This window comes from Artemia sp. Qi Xiang Cuo, chromosome 4 (genome assembly GCF_049724085.1).
Source record: "Artemia sp. Qi Xiang Cuo chromosome 4, ASM4972408v1, whole genome shotgun sequence".
In the NCBI taxonomy this organism is placed as follows: Eukaryota; Metazoa; Arthropoda; class Branchiopoda; order Anostraca; family Artemiidae; genus Artemia; species Artemia sp. Qi Xiang Cuo.
The window spans coordinates 89000724-89026338 of NC_142797.1; the positions used below are offsets into that span (position 1 = coordinate 89000724).

Consider the following 25615-nt stretch of genomic DNA (forward strand, 5'->3'; position numbering starts at 1 on the left):
GCAAATTACTTTCTGGCCTTGAGGAGGTGTGGGAGTTGTCAGCCCTACTCATGCTAATTGTTGCTATTTTGAGTTTAAATTGGTTATTTATTGTTATTTCTGTTCGTTTTGGGTTCAAGTCACTTATTTATGGTGATCTGTTGTAGTTTTACGCTTGGAAAATTATTTGAATTTATTTCTACTCTTTTTTGGCTTAACGAGGCCATGGGCACCGGCAAGGGAGGGGGGTATGGTCCCCACCTGGAAATTTTGAACTATATAGTAAAAATAAAGAAACCAAAGGAAAAAAGGCATAATAGGGAAAAACCATGGAAAAAATGTTTGTTGCCCCATTGTTGGCTGCCTGCCAATAAATTTTGACCCATAATAAAGAAGAATATAGGTTCTAATTTGTGACTGAGTTACCCCTAACAAGTTTTCCCAAAAAAATTTTCTATATGATTTGGTTGGAGGAAAAAAACAAAAAAACAAATTCTTCATAGTAATGAATGGTAAATAAATAACGATCCTTGTCAATAACGCAAGCATAAGAGCCTAACCATTGATATTATTCAGTAAAAGAATCAGCTTTTTATGGTGATATTAAATATGTATTTGCTTATTAGCAATTAGTACAGTTATTAGAACACAAAAAAGTTTGCATAATTATAGAAAACACAAGAAAAAAACTTAATAAGGGAGGTTTCGGCAAAAATATGCCGTCAACTTTTGATTGCATTGCAAGAGTACCCATGAGCTGATGTATGAAGAAATGTCAGAAATGTTTCAGAAATCAGAAATGTTTTCCCTTGACGGAATGCTATATTTCTGTATTTTCCCCCTGAACGGAAACGTTTTTTGTGTTTTATTATCAATTTTTTTTCCAGGCGTGATGGTATTTATTTAGTTGTCACTTTGAAAAAAATTTAATTTTTCACAGTTATTAAGTTTAAAGGTGTCAAATATACTGGCTTTTGGCATTCAAAATTAAATGAAAAATATTGAATTAAATATTTTTATTTGATTTTCTTAATCTTAATTTTGATGTTTAACTTTGAACAAACTATTTTGATAATGCGTTACTTTTTATAAACACTGAGTTTAAAGGCATTAAATGTTTTGGTGTTTGATAACCAAGTTCAAAACTTTCGATATGGTTAAAAAATATCCGTCCAACGCTTCGGCATTGCTCAACAGAAGTACTTCAATATATTAAAAAAAAATATATGTAATGCTTTTGTCAAAATAAAATATTATTGTAGAGGTTGTGATGGCTTCAGTTATGTAGAAGATCAAAAGTCTCACAGAATTTCCATCCATCCAAACAATAATTTTCCTTTTCTTCCAACCAAAATTCTTTAGTAATTATATTAACAAGGACTTTTCACCAAAATTACTATTCATCGCCAATTTTTTAAGTATATTCAAATTTTATCCAAAATTGGAATTGCATATGTAAGCGTGGAACTGTACTAATCAACGTACAATTGTTGATTTACACATTTTAAAAGCAATTGACCAGGGATTTATGGGACCGGTACCTCAAATTATATTTTGGTTAGGCCCTGTGATTTGGAAAACAGTCAGAAATTAAATAGAAAAAGAGCTTTTCAACTGAAAGCAAGGAACAGATTTGAAACCTATTTGAAAACCTGTTTGAGAAGAAGGGACATAATAGAAAACAATATGTTTGTTTACTTATGAATGACAGCAAAACTTTTGATTTCTAATCAAATCTCCATTCTGTTGATCACTGGTTCAATATGATAACCCCTGAAAAAAAAAGAAAACAAACAAATAAACACACATTCATGATCTCTCTTTTCGTAAAAATTCAAAATTTTGTATATAGGAGCTTGAAACCTATACATGCTGAATCTGATAGTATGATTTTCATCGATATCTTGACTTTTTTAGGGTGTTTCCCTCCTTTTTCGAAAGCCGGAAAAATTCTCTCAGGGTCGTAATTTTTGCTGGGTAATATTGAACTTACCTAATTTTATATGATGACCGGGGTTTACCCCCTGGGAAATACCCCAAAAAGTTTTTGGGGGCGTTTCCCTCCTTTTTTGACAATAGGGAAAATTCTCTCAGGGTCGTAATTTTTGACGGGTAATATCAAACTTACCGAACTTTATATGGTGGCCGGTGTTTACCACCCGCAAAATACCCTCCCGAACTTAAGAAGAACTTAAAATTAAACATTAAACTTAACTTGAACTTCGGGAAGAACTTAAAGGACAAAGAGGAATTTACATACTATAGGTATATTAAAAAGTTAAAAAAAAACCCAGCAAATCCATTTTTATTGAAAATATTTCCATTTGAGCATCTGTAATTTTTGGCAGTATAAGGAGCCAAATTAAAAAAAAAGAAGAAGAATTAAAAAATATAGGGCTTGAGAACCAACAAGTTTTTACGGACGAAAGCGTTGTCAAATTCTACGAGTTAGCTTTTCTTATCTTCTAAGTGTAAAACTACCACAACTCACCATTAATAAATAAATGAAACCCAAAGCGAACAGAAAATACAATAGATAACCTAGTCAAACTCAAACCAAATAAAAATTAAAAGGAATAGGGTGGACAACCCCCATGTCTTCTCAAAATTAGAACATAATTTGCACTCTACCAAAAAAACAAATAAACGTGGATTGTCAGTTTAATATACGCATTCTCATATTTATTCCTTAAAGTCTCAATGCCTCTTTATTTATTAAAGTAAAAAAGTGAAAATATTTAAAATATATTTAGCTTTCAATAAAGTGCAAATTATTATCAGGTCTTGAGAAGGTGTTTTACACTTTTTCTACCAAATTTCTTATAAAAAATAAACGTTGAATAGTCATTTTTTAATTTTTCAAATTCGTACTGAAACAAATGGGATCTAAAAAATTTGCTTATAGATGCCACTGTATACAAAACGCAATGGTGTTAACACAAATTAAAACAAAAAACGGTCAAAAACCTAAAATTCAACAGAAACTGCCAGGATCTAGTCCGTCTTTAAAACGATTTTGTAGATGGCAGTTGTTGTACCACGAGTTACAAAATTTAAAGAATGTTTGTTCAATTCATGCTTTTTTCCAAAAATTTGGCAGAAAGAGTGTAAAACACTGAAAGAAGTAAAGATAAAGGTTAACCCAATGCAAAATTCTGAAAATGTAATTCCGTCAGCTTTGTTAGGCCTGACAGCACGCTATTCATCCTTTCCATGTTTTAGGATGACAATGCTTGAAGTAGAACTGCTAGCTACAGGGTACAGAACATCTTTCCCGGTATTTGGGCTATCAAGATGTTTTGGAGGATTTTTGACGGCAACAGCATAAGTAGGCTTTTCAGGTACTGTTGTAGATATAGAATTCGGAGGTACACCCCTAACACCCCGAAAACCTTTAAATTACATGTTAAAATTCGTGTAAACTGTGACTAAGTGTCGCAGTAGTTTCCTCTTTGCCTGGTGCTACTTTTCGAAAATTTCAATCCTTGAAAATACTGAAAAAACAAAGCGAATATTTTGAGAGGACAAACGCCTCTCTTCTTCAGCGCGAAACGAAATAATGTAACCAAGGAAAGTTCGATAACCCCTTCGAAAATAACTTATAGTGAAATTATCGCGAACACAGAGGGGGCATTTCATGACTCTCGTGCGGATATTGGAGAGATTGCTGAGGTCAGAGCACCATTTGTTGAAACTTTGTTGGATTTGCCTTCTGTTAATAATCCAAATTAAAAAAATTTTAGTAAAAATGATCACTTGGTCTTACACGCACTACATAAAGGTCATTCCAGGATTATTACGAAAGCAGATAAAGGCAATACTGTTGTATTAGATTCAGATGATTACGACAAAAAGGTCAGAGAATTTCTTAATGATTCCAACACATATTAACAATTAGATACCGATCCCACAGAAAAATTTGTCCAGGAAGTCTGAAAACAGCTTTCTTATCTAAAAGGAAAAGGTAAAATTACAGATCAGTTGCACAAAAGGTTTTACCCACGCGGATGCACGTCCCCTCGCTTTTATGGTCTTCCTGAAATTCATAAGCCCGGTAATCCACTTCGACCCATTGTTTCTTCTTTTAATTCTCCTACAGCAGAAATAGGTAAATTTATATCATTTGTATTTCGCCCACTAATTCAGGCTCAAAAATACTATATTAAAAATTCCGCTTAATTTGTTTCCATGGCAAAGCAAGTTCCGGTTAAACCAAATGCAAGAATTGGCAGTTTTGATTCAGATTCATTGTATACTAATTGTGATCCTCAAAAGGCCGAACTGATTTTGAAGCAAAAACTTAATTCTAACCCATCTATATCAGAAAAATCTACTCTTTTGAATCAGACACTTCTTTCGCTTACAGCCCTTTGTAACAGAACTTCTTTTTAATTCCATTAAAGAGGCATTTTTTATAGACAGAAATATGGGCTTTCCATGGGCACCCCCGCCTTCCACCAATACAGTCCGATATCTTCATGGAAGACCTTGAAGAAAGGGCTATTTTGCAAAGTTTTCGTAAACCTGATTTTTGGGTTCGTTTTAAAGATGATATTTTTTATTTGTGGGAGCAAGGTGACTAGTCTCTGGGTTTTTTTCTTCACTTGTTCCATTTCTTGGATCCAAAACTGAAATTTGCTCAGGAATTAGAGATAGAGAGTCGTCTTCCTTTCTTAGATGTTCTGGTGCACCGAAATGATTCATGTTTTGAGTTTGGTGTCTATAGAAAACCCACACATAATGACCGTTACTTAAGTTAGTCCTCTAATCATTCTCCTGCTGTGAAAAGAGGAGTTGTCACTTCTCTAGTTGATAGAGCATTGAAAGTTTGTTCAACACGTTTCTTGGATTTAGAGCTCAACCACCTTAGAGATATTTTATTTGGGAATGGTTATCCAATTAGTTTAATAAATTCTGTAATTGCAAAACGCATTAAAAGATTATCAGATAGTTCCACAGAAAACACAAATCAAAGGGAAAATTCAGATTATCTTGGTCTCCCATACGTTAAAGGGGTTTCAGACCACTTTTCAAAAATCTAAGGAGAAATAACATTTACGCTTATTATAGACCCAGAAACACTATCAGATCTCAAATATATCAAGGTAAAGACCCTACCCCGATAGGTGAAAACTCCGATGTCTACAGAATTCCTTGTTCGTTTGGACTTTGTTATGTCGGAATAACTGACAAGCGACTCACGTACAGATTAACCCAACCCCCTAGTTAAATAAACAATACACTTAAAAAGCGAAAAAAAAACCAAAAAAATTTAACTCTGTTCTTGAAGAGCACATTTTTTTAAAACCAAACCATACTATTTTGTTTAATCAAGCTAGCCTAATTTCGCATGACAAAGGTATAGTCTAGCACTACAGAGAAGCTGTTGAAATTTATAAATACCAACATTTAGGTCTAACTTTAAACAGAGATTCCGGTGATTTAAGGATAAACGAGTCATATTTCGGTTTTCTCAAAAGAGAAGCCGATACTTTACTAATCCCTCAAATAAACCTTAAACCACTTTCCCAGTCATCTAATCAAACCTGTGAACAACCTCCTATGTCTCAAAGGGTGTCTGCAAGAAATGCATTAATTAGAATCAGAAATCAACTGACATAGTTCTCCAACTTATTTAATTGCTGGTTCGCTTTGTTTTTTGAGTGAATGAATTGTTTCCTTTTCTTTGTCAGTTGTTCGCTAGTATCCGTCGATGACAGTTCATATTTTTTTTTTGGATTTTGTGCAAATCGCGGATATTGGCAAATAACTCGCTTTTATGGTTGTTAGGTATCTGGTTTTCATTCATATGATTTTTGGCTTGTATTGAGTTTTATTCATATTTTAATTTTTTGTTGTTTTCTTCGGATTTTCTGTTCTTTTCACATTGACTTTCCGCGTTAGTTTTTTTTTTTGTTTTTTTTTTCTTCGGCACTTTCCTTGGTTACATTATTTCGTTTCACGCTGAAGAAGAGAGGCGTTTGTCCTCTCGAAATATTCGCTTTTTTTTTTCAGTATTTTAATTTTGCCTATAAAAACCCCATTTTCGCTCGTTTTTCTTTCTTTATTTAATATTCATATTTTATCATATTATGTTATATTTTATCAATATAATTGTTAATCAAAGATTTAGATTAGAGATACTTTATAAAGCCTTTTAAAAAACTTCAGATCTTACATTAACGCTTAGTCAAAGATATTATATTTTCAGATACTTTAAGTATATATATTGCATGTTGAACTATCAGGCCCGCTCACTCACCTTTTTCAGAAATCCCTTGATGAAAAGTGTATCTCGCAGGATTGGCGCACGGCCCACATAACCCCCATACATAAGGGTGGCAGCAAAGTAGACGCAAAGCATTACTGGCCAATCAGTGTCACCTCTGCAGTCGGGAAGCTACCAGGAGCGAGTGTTAACACTGCAATCCTGAAACACTTGACAACCAATAAAGTATTCTCATCATGTCAGCATGGCTTTAGGTCTGGTCGGTTGGTTGAAACAAACTTGATTGATTCTTATAATTATATCACCGATCTTCTAGACCAGGGGTTCCCAGTCGACATCATACTACTCGATTTGGCAAAGGCATTTGACAAATTCTGCCATAAAAGACTTCGAATCAAGCTCCAAGCTATTGGGGTGAGTGGTGGTGTGGTTGAGTGGGTGATGCAGTTCTTAACAGATAGGAAACAGACGGTTAAAGTATTTGGCGAGGATGAAAGGACGTTTTTCTCTGAGGTGGCCGCTGTTGGAAATGGTGTCCCCCAGGGCACAGTTTTGGGTCCGACTTTATTTAATATATACATAAACGAAGTGCCAAAAATCCTAAACAACAAAGTAAGCCTCTACGCTGATGACTCGAAACTTATCCGTCATGCTGACACAGCGGAGAATATTAAGTCGATCCAACTGGACCTCAATACATTCACTCACTGGACTAATATTTAGAGGCTTGAATTCAACGCATCAAAATGCAAGACTCTCCACCTTGGGAAGAAAAACCCACACACTCAGTACCATATGGATTGTAGGAATGGGTCCCAAAATGCCATTTCCAGCATCCACGCGGAGAGAGATCTTGGTGTCCTGGTAGACGACGAATTGAAATTTCATATTCATGCACAAGCGACTATTGCGAAGGCTAATCAGACTCTTGGCTTAATCAAAAGAACGTTCACGAGCAGATCTCCAATTGTTATGACCAAGCTATACAAGAGTCTAGTTCGACCAAGGCTAGAGTTTGGAATGTGTATCGCATGCCCAATCAATAAGACAGACCAAGCAGCTCTAGAATTAGTCCAGAGGAGGGCAACGAAATGTATTAGAGACCTCTATGATGTCCCTTATCCATCCCGTCTCCGTAATCTTAGAATACCATCTCTAACATATCGTCGCAAACGAGGCGATGTGATAACAGCATACAAGCTTCTAAATGCTGAGGATACCATTCCTGGCCTTTTCCAACCGGACAATTCAAATAGAACTCGTGGTCATTCTCAAAAGCTTTTCCGGAAACGAGCCAACACCAGACTAAGGAACAAGTTCTTCTCAAATAGAGTTGTCAGCCTGTGGAACTCCCTTAGTGAAAAAACAGTAACCTCTACCAGCGTGGATGCGTTCAAGTCATCAGTGGATAGGGAGTGGCTCAACAAACCGTGGTGCACCATTTGGGACGCCACAGATGATGATTAACTATCATCACTGAAGCTGGCGGACACAGGATTCGTCTTATCGCTAGCAAGTGCGATTTAAGGTAATATTAAGTTTAAAAAATTATTTTATTATGGTTAAGGTAACTGGATTTTTTTTATTAATTAATTGAACGAAATTTAGTTTTGTTTTGTGTTAGTTTTGTGTGTCAAACAAGACAATAATATCTTATATATATTTTGGGATTTTTGTCCTGCTCAAAGTATTTATAATATTCTTATGTGAGAAGCCATATATGAAATAGTTATTCACTGTTGACCAATTTTCTATGTTAAATCAAATTCTTCCATCTTTTAATGAAAAGCTGAAAAACAGCTTTTAACAAGTCTTTTAAATTAATTTAACTTTGATTATTAGAAAAAGTTTGTTTAAAATCGTAATTAAACAAGCTAGTATGATTGAGAAGGTTTTTATTTGGCCCGGAATCCAATTCTACGGATTCGAGGGGTTGAAATTTCTAAGGCTTTGCTGTAATGACAAAAAAATTTATATCGTGAATGAAGTCGATCAAAACCATGGGTGCCCATAGGCTGAATTTTTTTTGGGGGGGGCTTACCTGGTCTAATCGGCACTTCCAGTGCTATATAATTTAAATCTCAAAACAAAATATCAAAGGCAGTGCCATAGCGCTGCCTAATTAAAGAGCGATGTGGGCACAATATAATTTTAATTTTAAAGACCAGGGAACTTCTTATAGAAAGAAATGTCATAGAAACTTCAAAAGAGCTCATGGAGGGCAACCAGTTCCCCCTCCCCAACTTGAATCAAGTTCCCACACACGCCAAATAAAAATTTTGAGAGAAACCCTTTGTTCACCTTAGTTTGAAGGTCTGGAAATTATGAATTTGAGAATGATAGCCCCCCCCTCCCAAAACCCTCAGAGCAAGGGTTGTAAGTTATGCCCTGTTTGGATATAAAGTTTTTTATAGAAAGGGTGGTTGTATAAACCTCAGAGGGGACTCATTTGACTGGTGATCAGAAGTTCTACTGGCCTTTTTAACAGTCAAAAGTGATTGGAGGTCATCTAGTCCCCCCCTCCCCCATACACCAATCATTTCCCCAAACAAATTCAATCATAATTTTTAGATAGCCATTTTGTTCAGTATAGTTGAAAGGTCCAAAAATTGAAAGGTCCAATAAGGGTTGTAATTTACGCCCTTGGGGCATATAAGGTTTTATATAGAAATGGTGGTCGTATAAACTTCAAAGAGGGCTCATTGGATTGATCATCAGATGTTCTAGTGCTCTTTTTAAGGGTCAAAGTGATCAGAAGGCAAATACCCCCCCCCACACACACACACGTCGTATTTTCCCGAAACGCATCTGATATAAATTTTAAGATGGCTAGTTGTTGTCATAGAAACTTTGAAAAGGGCTCAATCGGTTGGTAATTGAAAGGGCTAGTGTCTTCTTCAATAGTCAAGTGATTGGAGGGTAACCATCCCCCCACACCCATCATTTCCCCAAACACTTCCAGTCAAAATTTTGAGATAGTTATTTTGTTTGACGTAGTTTAAAAGTCCAGAAATTATGTCTTTGAGGATAAGAACCCCCTCACAGACCGCAGTGCAAGAGTTGTAATGTATGCCCTGAGGGCATTTCAGGATTTTATGGAAACGGTGGTCGTGTAAACTTCGGAGGGGGCTCGTTGGATTGGAAATCGGAAGTTGAAGAGCCATTTTTAAGAGTCAAATTTATCGGAGGGCAGCTATGCCCCCCACCCGCCACGTCTTATTTTCTCCCAATGCATCCGATAGAAATTTCCATATTGCCCTTTGCTAAAAAATAGAACAAAGATATAATAACACGGCCTTTGGGGTTGAAAACCCCCCCCCCCCAAAGTATGGGGATAAGGGTTTTAAGTTATGCCCTGGGGGATGTAAGCTTTTTATGAAGAGGTGGTCTTGTGAACTTAAGAGGAGGCTCATTTGATTGGAAATGCATAGTTCTAGTTCCATTTTGAGTCAGGCGTGATGGAGAGAAAATAGCCCCTCCTCTCCCTGATATTCTCTTTTCCCCAAACACATTCAATTGAAATTGTGAGAAAGCCATTTTGTATCCAATAGTCCAAAGAGAATATAACAATGTCTTCAGTAATCAAATATAAAAAAAATTAGGCGGACGTTGAACTAAATCAAAACAAACTATGAGCATGTAAACTTTCAAAAAGGTGACAAAGCAATATCTCAAAAACAACTTATATTATTAAGTTAGAACTTTAAGAGTAAGTTGTGGGGGATTTTGAACTAGCCAGAAGGCACTATGTATATACTTTCAGCACTAAAACTACCGTTACTGTAACTATTGTCGCAAAGAGTATTACGGTGAAACTTGTATGAAGTGTTTAGCAGGCGTTCCAATTAAACAAAAAAAAAACTGTATACATGTAGGTATTCAAAAAGGCATATAATATCATAGGCATCACCACTCTAATATAGCTAGAAATATCATTGAAACATTTAAAGAAGCAAATTCGATTCAAAATTAAAGATTCTAGGGTCCTTTCTAAGAATAAAAAGAGATTGGAGGGCAATCAGCCCATCTCTCAAGCCGATTTATTTCCCAAACACATCTAGTCAAAATTTTGAGACATCTATTTTGTTCAACATAGTAGAACGGTCCAGCAACTATATCTTTAGGGATATTGGGCATGTCAAACACCCAAAATTATGCCAAACTATGGATTATTATAGAAAAAAAAGATATAAAATATCTTTTAGGAAAAAAGACAAACAAAACAAACAGACAGGAAAAAGCAAAACTAGAAAAATACGAGAAATGAACAAAGAAACAATAAAACAAACATAATCACACAAAGAATAAGAAATACAAGCAATTCAACACACTATAAAATATCTTCATTAAAAGGACATGACAAGTGATTGATCTAGCTAATTAACGATACCATTTAAAAGTTAGGAATTATTCTATTCCTACGAAGGAAACGGTTATGAACACCTTCCATTTTATAAAGTATATTAAAAAAAAACTAAATACTAATGACATTCTGCTGTTCCTACACCTTTCTCGACTACACCTAATTCTTGACTGGAGAAAAAAGACCACACAGGGTTTATCGTTCATTCCTTAGTCCCTACTCAAAACTTGCATTCAAAGAGCTATAATAAACTTAAAGTATTGCCTTAAAATACCGTTTTTTATAAGGATTTTTAAAGTTTTTTATTGTTTGGCCCAGGGACCCCCTGTAAGCCCCCCCCCCCCCGTAAAAAATACGTATTTTCTGAGTGGGCAACTGCGCTCATAAGCTAACAAGAGTTTGATTTGGGAACGAATAAAGAGTATCACAGTAGTTCATTTTAACCAAAAACCATAAGAAAGCAAAAACAAAATATTATGCTAAGCAAAAACAAATGTTTAGTAAACAAAAAAAGTAAGAGACAGAATAGTAGGCAAATAAAAATACTCGTTTTTTAATCTCCAGAAAAAGGATTTTAGTTCACAAATTCGGTTTTTCGTTGAAATTTCGCTCTTCAGTATAAATTTCCTTTCATCTTGAAGTGTCTGACGGGCTTTGAAAACTTAATATCCTACCTCATAGTGCCCAATGGATATAGAGGTGTATAGTCTATCATTATTGGTCAATGATTTTACTGGTGCTTTTTTTGTTTCCTTTTTGGTGATTTCTTTACTAGGGATTTTGGTGATTTTTTTTCGTCTGTGGTGGCAATCCTGCTTAGATTCACTTGAAAATCTAACTGGAATCATTTATATAGACATGACTATATATGATGAATTATAAATTGGTTAATTTCTTGTTTTGTTCATACAAATGATCTAGCGTAAATAAAATAAAACAAATACTGTCTATATAATTTTTAAGGTGATGATGATTTGTTTCATATGACCAAAAAATCATTTATCGATAGAAAGTCAACCCCTTCCCATCCATGGTCTGAGTGCCAACGAGTTCACCGTGAGACCAACGCTGAACATGAGTATCAGCTAAATTGTATTGATTTAAGAGGAAGGAGGGAGTGAGAACGCGCCTAGTAAGCTTGAACATGCCCATCTTTTCTCTAAGTGACTTAGGACCAAACCAGGACCTAGCTCACTTTTTCCCTGAATCACCATATAGCTCTTTTTTCACTGATTCGCTTAATCTCCTGAGCTTACACTTAGCGAAACTGCCCTGACTTGGCTTGTGTTTGCACCAATTCAAGACTTGGACCATCTTCGCAAAAATAGAGGGATTTGCTTGTTCTTGTCCAAGAACAGCAACAGCACTTGGATTTTTTACGACCTAAACTTCGAAATTTTATCGTTTTTAACAGAAACAGGATTTGGCTCGTTCTGTAATAAGTGAGGCAATAGCTTGTTTTTAAACAGAATCAGTCAACCACTTGGAATATCGTGTGTTTCTCCACTGAGCGATAGCATGGCTGGTTTTTTGCACCTCGTTTTTCGTTATCCACCAAGTCAGTCGGCATCTTAGACATAGATTATCTGATCTGAGGTTGAGAATCCTTCCATGATTCTCTTATAGAAAAATTGTAACATGATTCATTGTCTTCTTCCAAGGAACAGATTGGAGGGCAAATACACTAATTCCCACAAACGTATTTGTTCTTCTATTCACAGTGACGTCAACCCAAGGAGGGTATCAGCTAACACACGAAAGACAAGGCCCGATTAAACGTTTTCGTCAATGAAATTGAAAATGAGATATAACCCATTGATACTATAGAAACGTTACCAGTAAAAATGCTCTCTTTATCCTTAAGGCCGAAAAATTGTTGTTCAGAATGAGAAAATCGAAACAAAATTACCTGATTTTTTTTTCAATATGGAAGTTTAAAATGACAATTTGGAAGTTTTATATATGTTTATATTAAGTTTCAGTATTTCAATTTTAAATTACAATAATTTTTGTTTTTTAAACACTTATTTTTTTTTGATGTTTTAAAAAACAAAGAAAAAAAGAAACGACTTGTAATTGTTGCATAATCGTATTTTTTTTTCATATTTTCATATTTTTTCATCATTGTAACTGGCAACTAGCCACCTTTTCAACTTAACAAAATTTTAAAGTATGAAAAACAAATGTACCTAGCATGTACTATGGTCGACTTTCAAAATAATAACCTCGTTCAAAGCTTGATTATTTAGTTCAACAAAGGGATCAAAGCCCGGTTTTGGAAGCCAAAAATATGTTAGAAATTTAGTACCAAATGTAAACCCGTCAAATGCAAACCATCAAATGATGAATTTTAATATAATATAAGAGTGACAAGGGTCGAGTGTAATTTGCCTCTTTTATAGAAGAAAAACTATAATAAAAAAAGGTGAAATGATAAAAATCCTATTAGCAACACTTATGACACAAAATATTTTACATAAAAACTTTCATTGAGTTAAAAAAATAAAAATAAATAAACTACCCCTTATATTTCCATAAACACTTTTTAACCCTCTCCTCTTACATTTACGTTAATTGATGCCCTTCAAGAAAACTAAAGATAAAAAGGATTGATCTAAAAAGATACATTTTACGAATTCTTACACACTCAACTTTGGTTACATACATATATAGTTAAAATATAAACTTTAATATACAATTATTAAACATATTTACGAGTTTTCACGCTTCTTGGCACCATTCCGTTAACTATTCCTGATAATAGGTCTTTGAAGTAAGAATTTTCAGCTTTGGCAGCATTTGTTTTTCTAAAAATTCTTGTTGCCGGACAGTTTTTTCAATGTGCAGTTCCGCTTTCTCAAGCAAACTGCAAAATATGCCGTTTCCATCTTCGAATCAGATAATTTTCTTCTTTCATATGCAATAAGCCAGAATAAGGGTGATGTGGGGTTATGGTTCTCATTTCATTGCAAAAAGTGAATTCTTTTGTAAAATTTAATTTTCCATTTATATTTCAGCACATAAGGTGGAGAGGTGAAGGAGGAGGTACAAACTACGAACAAGGTCAAGAAATATACTAGAAGGGAAAAGCAGATTGCACCAGGAACTTTGTTTTTAGTGAGGCTTGAATTTAAAAATTGGCATTCATGTTGTTTGTTTTTATGATATACCGTTGTTAATAACAAACTGTAAGTATAGAACAATAGATCTTAGCAATACCGAAAGTATATTATTGAAATATTAACTTTGGAACTTAGAGATGTTAATAATTCTTTTGAAGATAGAGATTTCTCTAAATTCAATTTACAAGTTTTAAAGTCTTAAAAATTTTTTTTTAATAACAATATAAAAAGAAAAATCTGCTGTGATTTGAAGTGCATAAGATCTCATTAAGTTTTAAGTCACATATCAAAAGGTACAAACCTGAGAAAAGTCCGAATTGTCAAAAAAAGGGGGAAAGCAATTCAAAAAGAGCGAGTAATTTTGACGAAAATTCTTCCTTTGAAATCAGCATATAACCAGGTGTGACCGTATTGAGCCAATCATTCAAGAAATATTGGAAGAAATCTCACAAGAGGTGCATTATCTGCCATTTTGCGGCGTAAAACGACAATTTTACTTCAAAGGGTGCTAAATATCCACCGAGTGAGAATTCTGAAATAACAAATATATCTTAATTTATCGAAAAAACGATGTAAAGATTATTCTAACTTCAGAGCCAGTTCTGCCCTACGCTGGCACATCTGATGCGGACAACGATCTCTAAACTTTCTTGATTCCTAAGAATACTTCTGGTTTTGCCTTTACTACTAGTGCTGGGATTTGATTGCTCCTCGCCGTTTGTGACAATCTTTTTCAATGTTAGATGAGAAATGGGGTGAGATATTTTGGAATTCCCAAAGAGCTTTTTAGGGGGAAGGGGGGCGCCAAATATTACCAGGAGCATTGTTTTCACAGATTGTAACTGTTAATATTTATCCCTCTATATTTGTGCACAATTTTTACCCCTTCTTGTTTCCAGGGGAATGTCATCTTACAATGAAGGTCCTTAAGAAACCTCCACATAAAAATTGGTTCGAAAAATTGCCTGTAGCAACCAACTATAAGTAAAGAACAGCCCCTGTAAGTACAAACCGAAACTGAAAAACAGTTTCAATTATTTACGTCATTGGCGTTTTATTGATGATTATATTTATTCTGAACAGTATACTCGGAAAATAAGCTAAATGTTGAATACACAATAAAATTAATTAGAGGGTAATTCTCAGTAATTCAAGATTTTATTTAACAGTATTCTTTTTTTAATGTTAAAATATAAAAAAAGGTATTTAAATTTTTTTTTTTTTAAGTGAAAACGATAAATTTGCCTTAAAAGTTATTGGTTAGGAAGAGGGTCCTATTTCTCGTGATTTTTTTTCTCCATAGTTTCCTAAACAAAACAGTTCATAAAGCAAGTATTTGATTCAACAGTATTTTATAGATAGTACAATTGAAAGATTCTCAATAGGAAAACATTAAAAACATTAATATAAACTAAAATGAAATAAGCAAATAAATTTATATCAGTTGCATCTCTCAGCTTTCTGTATTTCTGTATCTCAGCTTTCTCTTTTCTGTATAAAAAGTGTTTTATTGTTCTAATTAAACGGCCCTTGTGTTTCAGGAGTCATTATTATAGAATCAGGACAAAGTTCAATTTTGCATTGATAATGTTTGAGTGAATAACAACTTATAAAGGAAAGATGCTTACAAACATTTAACAAAATTACCATTAAACCGTGAAAACAGAAAATCTCGAGAGTTGATGGCAAGTGATAATTTTTTGTGGTACGCCATTTTTAAAAGGGTGAAATAATAGAAAATAACTTTCATATTTGACACATATCAAATTAGGATTTATAACGAGTGAATTGGTCAAAACTAAGTTTATCTTGAGCTCTCTAAAACAATGTATCACTAGTGGCATACATTCGGCAATTGAGCTCGGAAACAAAATAATTCTTTATTTCTGCTTCTAACTTTAGCCTATTTTACATTAATTGAAGCATGAATGTTTTAGGAAAAAATGGTATGAAGGATTAGGCAGATTCATTTTTATTTTAAAATTAATTTTATTTATTAACTATATTTGAATTTAAAAATAGTAAAATGATTCATTTGCAGCAAGGCTTGCATCTTCGGAACAACAATATGTTTTTAAAATCGTTTGTATATCTCTGTCTCTTCCAAGTTGCTAAAACTGCTTCAAATCTTGGAGCAATATTTCCTCATATTCACAGTTTTGAGCAGAAGTTCGTCGTTTGATTCAAAGTTTAATGAAGCATCATTGCTGACATAATATTGCTGAGAAAATAAATTGTTCTCAATTAGGATATGATAATCTTTCTTAAAAAAACGCAGAATCATGCGATACATCCTATAAATCTTGGGCTAGGGGGTTCTCTAGTCAAATAATTAACGTTTCGAATTATTTTTAACAGACTAATTTATAAATCAATAAATAAATCCCTATTAGGATACGATAATCTTTCTTAAAACACGCAAAATCATGTGACACTTCCTATAGGTGTTCAGATTGGGGGTTCTCTAGTCACATAATTAAAGTTTTTAGTTTTTTTTACAAATTAAAGACTACAAATCTGGGCTATCTATTTGCACCTTAGGGGGGGGGGGGTAAAGTATAACGGTTCTGCCTGAAAAATGTCATGGGTACAATTATTCTGCATATTATGAAGTAAGTATTGTTTTCTAACTTCACAATGTCATAACAAATAAAATTTAACAATACACATTTACATCTTACACCTTTAGACTACTTATAGCAATTGTCAAAATTATACATATTCATATATTTATTCTTAGATCAAATTGAAAACATCTCTTGGTTTCTTGTTTTATGTTATTTTCAAAATTAATACTCTTTTCGGGGGTAAATTTTATTTATAATCAAGTTCATATCCAGGGGGGTAGGGGATGTGAAAAACCCACAAAATGTTCATCTGACTCGTAAAAATGTAAAAATTTGCATATAAGCAACTTCTTTATTCGTTTTTTGAGGGTTTTTAAGCCCCCCTCCCCCCCCCCCCCAAAAAAAAGCCAATGAACAAAAATTTTTGGTATAGCACTATTTGCAGGCATTAGACGGGCTATAAATAGACCATATTCACCAAAATTTAAAGATTTTATTTGTAAACCAAACTTTCGATTGAGAAAAAATTGAAAATTTTTATTGGTTAAAGAATATTAATTAATTAACGTTGTTATTAATTTATTTATTTATTTGAAAACTCGTCATACAAAAGCAAGAAGACAGAGCAGTAAAAAAAATAAATAATAAAACAATAAAGACAACAATCAAACATTACGCAAAATACAAGACAAGCATTCAAAGAAACCAGAATAAAGAAAAAGACTTATAAGTGAACGAGTATAATTTACATATTATATGTAAAAACACAACACATCACTGCTTAAGAATGTGGAGCCAATCATGTAAATTGCCATCTATTTTTCTACTATGTTTAGCTATCCGTCTGGCAACGGCAACCTCTGGGTCAGCAACCGTGAATTTCATAATAGCTAGTGAATTTCTATACCACGGAGGCAGATGAAGCAGATACTTGGCAAAGCGAACGAACATGGATCGAATTTTACTCTTGACTGTTTTAGTTAGGAGTTTCCAGAAGGGTGCGGTGTAGAGGATATGAGGAAGGACAACAGCATTATAAGAGGTCTATTATTCGCTAGAAGAGGTCGTTTGAATCGAAGTTTACAAGATACAATGGAAACGTAAGCTTCTGAGATTCTATGTCTGATTTGTTCAAGAAGAAGTTTTCGGATGTGTCAGATAGAAGAAGCAATGGGCAGACCTAGATACATAAGGTGATCTATAGATTGAACACAGCTAAATCCAAGCGTGATGGAAGGGGCAGAGGAATCTGTTTCAGTTAAACAGGACAATATCGAATTTGGAAGACTTGAATTCAAGCCCAATTGTGTATCATTGTTTTCAAAGAAAAATTGCAGATTTTTTTACAAAGGGCCTGAAACACACTGACAAAGACATCACAGCATAAGAACAGATACAATATTGGAATCATCAAAGTTGAGAACCTTAAGTAGAACCGTTTAATCTACCACCTTTAAAAAAGAATGTAATTTTTTCATTGGCAATGCTGTTGAGTCATTTATTATTATTTTTTTTATTTTTTTAATATGACCCTGAAACATCATAGAAAAGATATTTAGCATCCTTTTTTTCAAAACTAGCTTTTATATATAATTATGATGAATCAGTTTCTTTAGATTTACATCATAGTCGACAAACCCCCTAGTTAATGTGTTTTTTGCCCCTCATAAATGGCTCAAAAATTGAATTTGCTCCATAATCAATAATTGAATTTGGTAAATAATAAAGGCATCACATGGTGTATTCACTTTTATCCTATATAAATAATAGGAAAATTATTAAATCTACCATTTAGCTATATATCCAAACGCAATTAATCTGAGCAAAAAACAATAATTCAAAAAAAAATATATTCCACTAATTAAACTTTGGCAGTCGTGTTTATGTAACTTCAAACCAATCACTTTAAGTTATGTTCATAGTAGCCCATGTTTGGTGCTATCAGCTTTATTTCTTGGGACATGTAATCGTAACTTTCCTTCCTTCAATAAGTACCTTTAGCACTAAATCTCCCCCCTCCCCTAAAAAAAATAAAACGTGAATTTTCGACCATATTTAATATCTACTTAATTTTTACATATATAAAAAAATAAAACGTGAATTTTCGACCATATTTAATATCTACTTTTTATTTATCTCAACATTTGCAGAATTCTTGCTGAAGTGCAGAAAAGGAAGACCAAATATAAGGACAAAATTATTTTTTTAGGTGTACACTTAAGGAATAATTAAAAAAAATGTGTGGGGAATTGCGTGATTAGAGGTGAGAAACAAACCAAGAGCACATTACCATATACTTTGGCTACTTCTTAAATATGGGTCTTGCAGTATTGTTATGACACCATATTTTACTTGAATAAAAAAAATAAAATATGAACAATACAAATATAGTTCAGGAACTAATTTCAGCCGAGATATTTGTTTTCTGTACTCGCTATAAATTCCTATTGACAACAGCCATATTCGTATTGGAAAAATTTTATTGTTAATATTGCTTGTTTTGTTTTGCTGGCCTGTTAAAGGAGGCAATACCTTAATATTATCAAAGAAAATATTACATTCAAAAGAAATTAAAAAATTATCCTAAAGGTCAATAAAATGAAAATATATATCCATTGCATTTACACTGGCTATTATTTTTCAACAATTTTAGCACAATCACTTTCAAGCTGTACTCTTTAAATGAGTTTGATTCTCATTTCTCTGAGGACAAATATTTTCTCTTTCATTCATTTGTTTCAGCCATTAGAGATTGAAAGGAATCTATTTTTACAAAAATAGATTGGACTGTTTTGGCTGTTCTGTTACTATGCATGACGAAATTAGTGCCAGAAATATTACAAACTTAACCAATCAATTTAGGGAAATACAAACCGAATTTATAATTAATGATGAATACAAATTAACCAAAGGAATTTAAGTTTTTTTCTTTTTTTTTGGGGGGGGGAATTAAGTGAGAAGAGGAGGAGGAACTGACCAGTCTTCCTTTGACTTAAGACATAATCCATAGGTTAATTCATTGAGGGGGGGGGGAGGGGCGGTGTGAAAATAATTATTTGTATACAGTTTAGTACATTTTCCTATATCTTCTAAATTTGATACGTGGGGAGACGTTTAAGGGTGAATTTTATATGGGGACTTAAATGGGAGGAACTATAATGGAGAAATTTTTCGATTTTTTCTCCATGAATTCGGAAAGGCGGATTTCCATGTATTTTTTCAAACTCAGTCCTACTACTACTACTACTACTAACAACTCACCGCAGCACCAAGCCACCTGAGGGCAACACAGCTACGCACGCCCCTCCTCCACCCCAATTTATTCAAAGCCTCCCTTTTTAAACCCACCCACGAAGTTCCCATTTCCTTTAAATCTTTCTTTATCACGTCCTCCCAACCCAAACGGGGACGACCTGCTTTCCGTTTAGCCCTAGACGGTTGGCTGAAAAGAACAATCTTCTGCAATCTTTCATCCTTCATCCGCACAACATGCCCTAGCCACCCCATCCTTTCTTTCAATATAGCCCTAGAGAGCGGTATTGAACCACATTTAACGTATAGCCTATTGTTTGAAATACGATCTGTCAGCCGGGTACCCACAACAATCCTTAAGCAGTTTCTCTGGAAAACATCTAGCAAATCTTCATCCGCTTTTTGGAGCGTCCATGCTTCAGAGCCATATTTGACCACTGTCATCACTGTAGCTTCTAATATTCTAATCTTGGTTTGCAGACTTATCTTCCTATTCTTCCAAACGTTTTTTAACTTCGAAAATACACAGTGAGCTTTGGCTATTCTGCTTTTAACATTTTCACTGCTCCAACCATCTTTAGTATTAATACCACCAAGGTAATTGAAGCTGCCCACCTGATCAATCTTTTCATTACCCAACGTCACCTTTTCATCTTCACTTACTCCTAGCCTTTAGTCTTCCTAACATTCATAACATTTCATAACATCATACCAATACTATCACTCTGAATTCGCAAAACCTCTAAAACTTTATTGGTTTCGTTGATACTTTCATCTAGGATGCTTAAATTATCAGCATAATCTAAATACAGGAGACTTTTTCCTCTCCATTTGATTCCGTGGTCTCGCATTATCTTTCCTATGTTCCTTGAGACAAAGTCCGTCAAAATAATTCAAATAAAGGGGGATAGAACACAACCCTGCTTAACTCCTGATTTAATACAAAACCAGCTGCTAACCTCATTTCCTACCTTAACCGCAGCGGTGTTATTCTCGTACATAGCACTAATCACTCTAATGTACTTGTCTGGTATACCATACGAGGATAAAACCTTTACCAAAACTCTTCTATCAACAGAATCGAACGCTTGTTCATAATCTATGAAACTGTGGACCAAAGGTGTTTGAAAACTCAGGCACTTCTCAATTATTAGCCTAAGAGTGAAAATTTGGTCAACGCATCCTCTACTTTTTCTAAAACCGCACAGAGTGGCTTAATTAAGGTTTTCCTAAAATCATTAGGTACTTCCCCTTTTTAAAAATCATGTTCATAATCTTCAGTAGCTTATTTCTAACCTCAGAGCCACAATATTTAAGAAACTCATTTACCACGCTATCAGCACCTGGAGCCTTATTATTTTTTAGTCCTTTTAAGTACCGTTGCTAATTCTTCCTCACAAAACAAATCTTCTATCACATCCAAGGTATCACAAACTTTTTCATTTTCCTCTATATCTTTTCCTGCAACTCTATCTCGGTTAAGCAAATTCTCAAAATGTTCGGCCCATCTCTCTTTAGTTTTTTCCTTATCACTAATTGAGGCCCCATTCCTATCTTTAGCTGGGCCAAGTCCGCATTGACTTCTCCCTGTCAATTTATTAACATGCCAGTACAATATTTTACTATTATGCCGTCTAGCTGCATCTTCCAGATCCTCGGCAATTTTATCCATGGCCTCCACTTCACATATCCTTAGTTCATATTTTAATGCTTTCTCCACTTTCTTTACATTCCTTTTGTTTTCATATGATCTATTACTCAGATAATTCTTGTACAGGTCCTTTCTCGTTCCTATTAAAAATAAAGCCTTTTCACTAATATTCTTAGCTGCAGTTCTAGTTTTCTTCCCTAATACACCTTCAGCAACTTCACAAATTATTTTTCTAAAATGGTTCCAACCATCTTCCACATTATCAAATTTTAAACGTCTTAAGTTTAGTATTCAACTGTTCCTGGAAAGTTTCTCTCAAATTCTGATCCCGAAGTCTACTAATATCATAACTTCCCGGGAGGTAGTTACCCTTCCGATATTTCAGCTTTAAATTAACCCTTGACACTACTAGATGGTGATCTTTACTTTTAACATCAATAACAGCACTCCTATATACCCTAGTATCTTGTATTGACTCTGCCAGTCTTCGGTTTACTATAACATAATCAATTATATTTGCTGTCTTACAATTACGTGAATACCGTGTTAACTTATGAGCCATTTTATGACCAAACACCGTATTTGTTATAACTAGATTGTTATACCTACAAAAATGCAAAAGTGTGTATCCATTACTGTTTTCTTTTCCTACACCAAAATTACCAAGGCTAGGATACCATCTATCCCTATTTCTACCAACCTGGGCGTTAAAATCTCCCAGTAATAGCATCATATTTCTACCTGGGACCTAGTCTATTTGCTCCTGTAACTGTAAGTAGAATTCATCTGAGTCACTTGTATCTCCGTCAGTCGGTTCTACAGGGGCATATACTGCTATAACCGATACATTGAACTTTTTAGTCATAGAATGAGTAATTAGTATTCTATTATTAATACCTTCCCAGCTCTAACAAGACTCAGCAGCTACCTTGTTCATTAAGATCCTTACTCCCTATCTATGTACCCCATCCCTCTGGCCTGAGTAAACAAATTCTATATCACCTAATTTCATACTTCCTAACCATGGGATATGAGTTTCTGAAACTCCTAATAAGTCCAGTTCGAATCGTCTGAATTCGTCCGTCAAAATGTTGACAAAATAGCCATATTTAACGTCGTAACATTCCAAGTTCCAATTTTCATGTTCTTTAAATCACTGACATTATTTTGGCTTCAGGAAAAGCAATGATCCCGGATACCAGTGCAGGACGGGGATCACATATCTTCTCAAGTCTACACCGAAGTGCTTAAGCCGGTTTAGAACCGGACAACAAGAAGCCCCTGGGACCTCCATGAATTGAGGCTTTGTGCAATCCTGGGCCCATCTTGGTCACAACATGGTTTTCAGCACTTGGCAATGCTCTTCTATCAACAAGAGTCGAAATCCTGCACAGACAATCTCAAGCCTTTTACCTCCGACTCATTATATATTCATGCCTACAAATATTATGCTACTACGGGGAGGCAGCCCATAATAGATAAATTAGAGAGGAAGAGGTTTTTCAGCCCGAAGGCGCCCATGAAAACAAACCAAGCCCATAAGAATTGTCCATTAGTCAAAATCCCGTGCGAATGCTGTGTCGTTTACTAGGCTATAATTTCCTCGAGGGGCGCCACTCCTCAAGTGGGAATAGAGTTGACCGCAAGGTCTCCGGTCTTGCAAGTACCCCGAAAAGGTAGATGCAGCCCTTTGCAGAGGCCGTTGTCCATAGATCTGGATCTTACGTCCTGCCGCAGTTGTCCTCCAATAGAGGATCCTCCCATGATGGTGTTCTGCATCACCATGCAGATTAACCCATTACTGGGAGAAATTTTGGAACTCCTTGGACTTATGAACAAATCAGTGGACCCTTTTGAGTGTACAATTGATGGGCCTTCTTCCTCCTCCGCCTGTATTTGACCCCAAGATAGGGTGTCCCAGTTCCTATTATGGACCCCCAGGGACAAGATCCCCCCTTGGTCCGTGCCTCCTTTGGAGGTACCCTACATATCTGAAGGTTCCCCTATCGCCACCTGGGGACACGCTGAATGGCCTGGGGGAGGCCAGGAACATAAAAATGAACTTAATTAAAAATATTATGTTTTCTTTAAACATGGAAAATGATATAGTCTTCTGTATAACTTTTTAAACATCAAATTATTATAGAGAAGAATGAACAATGTTATACAGAAGACTATTTGGTTCTCTTATTTAATATAACTCAACATTAGCTTGTAAAACTAATGTCTAGCCTGTTTTATTGATTTACTTCAACATTAGCTTGTAAAACTAATGTAAAAAATTAATGTAAAACTAATGTCATTATCTACTATCATTAAGGGCCAAAAGCTCAGTTTTAGGATGCCACAATGAAGAAAAACCCTGAGCCTTTGGGTGGATTCCAAAAGCACAGAGACAAATAGGACAATTTATGGTTGGAAAGCATCCCCCCTCTAAAAATAGTAGACCAAAGACAATGATAGAATATGGTCCAGCATATTTCGTCTCTAGTAAAACTAAGTGAAATGTATAATGTACGGATTAGTTTCAGTACTTTTCAAGTTTTAATTTTGCTTCTTACTTTCAGTTGAATTTTTTTTATACTTGATTTCTGACCGATTTTCAAATCATGCCAGGAAATTCTCCCCCATCTGTTTACATTTCTCATGTGAAATACCCTCAGAAACTTCACTCATCACGAAAAGTTATCCCCGTGGACGCCTCTCCCACAGAAAATGCCCCCTCCCAAAACGTCCGATATTTTCCAGTTGCGAATATTACGTGTCCCACGGGATTGCGAAACGTACAGCCCTTTCCCCAGGGACTATGGGGGGAGGGGGGGTCATGCCACGCCAAAGGCGTAGTTATTGGACCATTCAACTATGCTGAATCAAATGGCTCTCTCGAAATTTTGATTAGATGTCTTCAGGGAAATATAGGGGCATGCGAGAAGGGGTAGTTGCCCTCCAATCTTTTTGGTTACTTATAAAGTGCGGCAGAACTTTTGATTCCTGATCAAATGATCCCTCTCAAGATCTTCTAAGATCACTGGTTCGACATGATGACCCCTGGAAAAAAAATAACAAACGAATAAATACGCATCCGTAATCTTTCTTCTGGCAAAAAATACAAAATCCCACATTTTCTATATAAAAGCTTTAAACGTCTATGATAGGGTTCTCTGACATGCTGAATCTGATGGTGTGATTTTCATCCAGGTTGCTTGACTTTTTGGGAATGCAAACTCACCGAATTTTATATATTTGAAATCAGCGTAAAAATTCAATTCTTTTGCTTTATCTATTGTTATCGAAATTCGGTTATTTTTTGTGTGTTTTGGTTACAATTGAGCCAGCTTGCTCCTCACTTACAATTCGTTACCACGAACTGTTTGACGTAAATATTTAAGTAGTGATATTGGTAACTGTCTTGTGTATCGGCTTTCCTGAATAAGAGAGTAGTATCAATCTATTCTCCATATCTAGTGTTTCCAAATAATAAGTTATTTTTTACCAATATAGTTTGTTATTAGCCCTTTCCCACCCTTAATAGGGTCAGGTACAGTTGACTAAAAGCAAGATTTTAGTATTATTATTATTGTATATTACCACTATTATGAAATTTCATTGGTAGCATTCAGGTCCTTTCAATTTCAGGTCCTTTCTATAACAATATTGCTTTTTCCAAAAAAAAAAAAAATAGAATAACAATAATAAAAAAATATAAAAAACTTATAATTTTACAAATCCAATAGAAAAAATAAAATTGAACAGAGAATAGAGAAAATTAGTATCATTTTTTTAAATTTCTTCTCCAATTCATCTTCATCCCATGGAGCATTTAATGCTGCTTCGACTATTGTAACTATTGTATAATCAACCTCTTGAAATGAATTCTAAAATAAATTCTTAATTAATAGTTTTTCAATCGAAGCATCATTTATGAGCATCGTACCAATTTATGCCTAAAATAATTGTAATGAGACTAAAAGCTGAAATAAATTTTGAAATAAGATCGGAGAGAGTACAATTATGAGTTTCCTATAAACGAAATTTAGACTCAAAAGATTAGACTTTATTTGTATAATTTGTGCAAACTCTTATTCGTTTCTTATATTGTTCCAAAGTAAACAATCTACCACACCTGCACAACAAACATAAATAGAGAGATTAAATAATTATTTACTGAGCAGTAGTTGTAAATCTCTACATGTATTATTTCTTATATATTGAAATTGTATAATTATTTCATATATTGAAATTGTATATCTGTGAATATGTTTTTTTCTTCGGACATGGAACAAATATATATTCTAAAATTTGGAATACACACATTTCATATTGTTATAAGACGTCTCACAAAAAGTAATTCACAACTATAGAAAGATTAGTTTACCAGACAAAAAAAAATAATAATTAGGGAAAAAACTAAAGCGGTACAAATTAATAACCCCTAGGATAGTAGTAATATAG

General features: G+C 34.4%; 1 protein-coding gene across 2 annotated transcripts in view; it reads left to right on the forward strand.

The window, feature by feature from the left end:
- LOC148953604 (uncharacterized) overlaps positions 1 to 14000 on the forward strand; it is a 95164-nt gene extending 81164 nt beyond the window's left edge. The window contains exons 1-2 of one of the 2 annotated variants that reach the window (XR_016141724.1): positions 6963 to 7736; positions 13589 to 14000. Coding sequence is in view for 1 of the 2 variants with exons in the window: in XM_089088606.1 (XP_088944732.1) it covers positions 3202 to 3216 (15 nt within the window). In the remaining variant the exon portion in view is untranslated. Of the gene's footprint in view, positions 1 to 3201; positions 7737 to 13588 lie in introns of those variants that run through there. The other variant, XM_089088606.1, reaches the window with a different exon arrangement.
- Positions 14001 to 25615: the final 11615 nt, after the last annotated feature.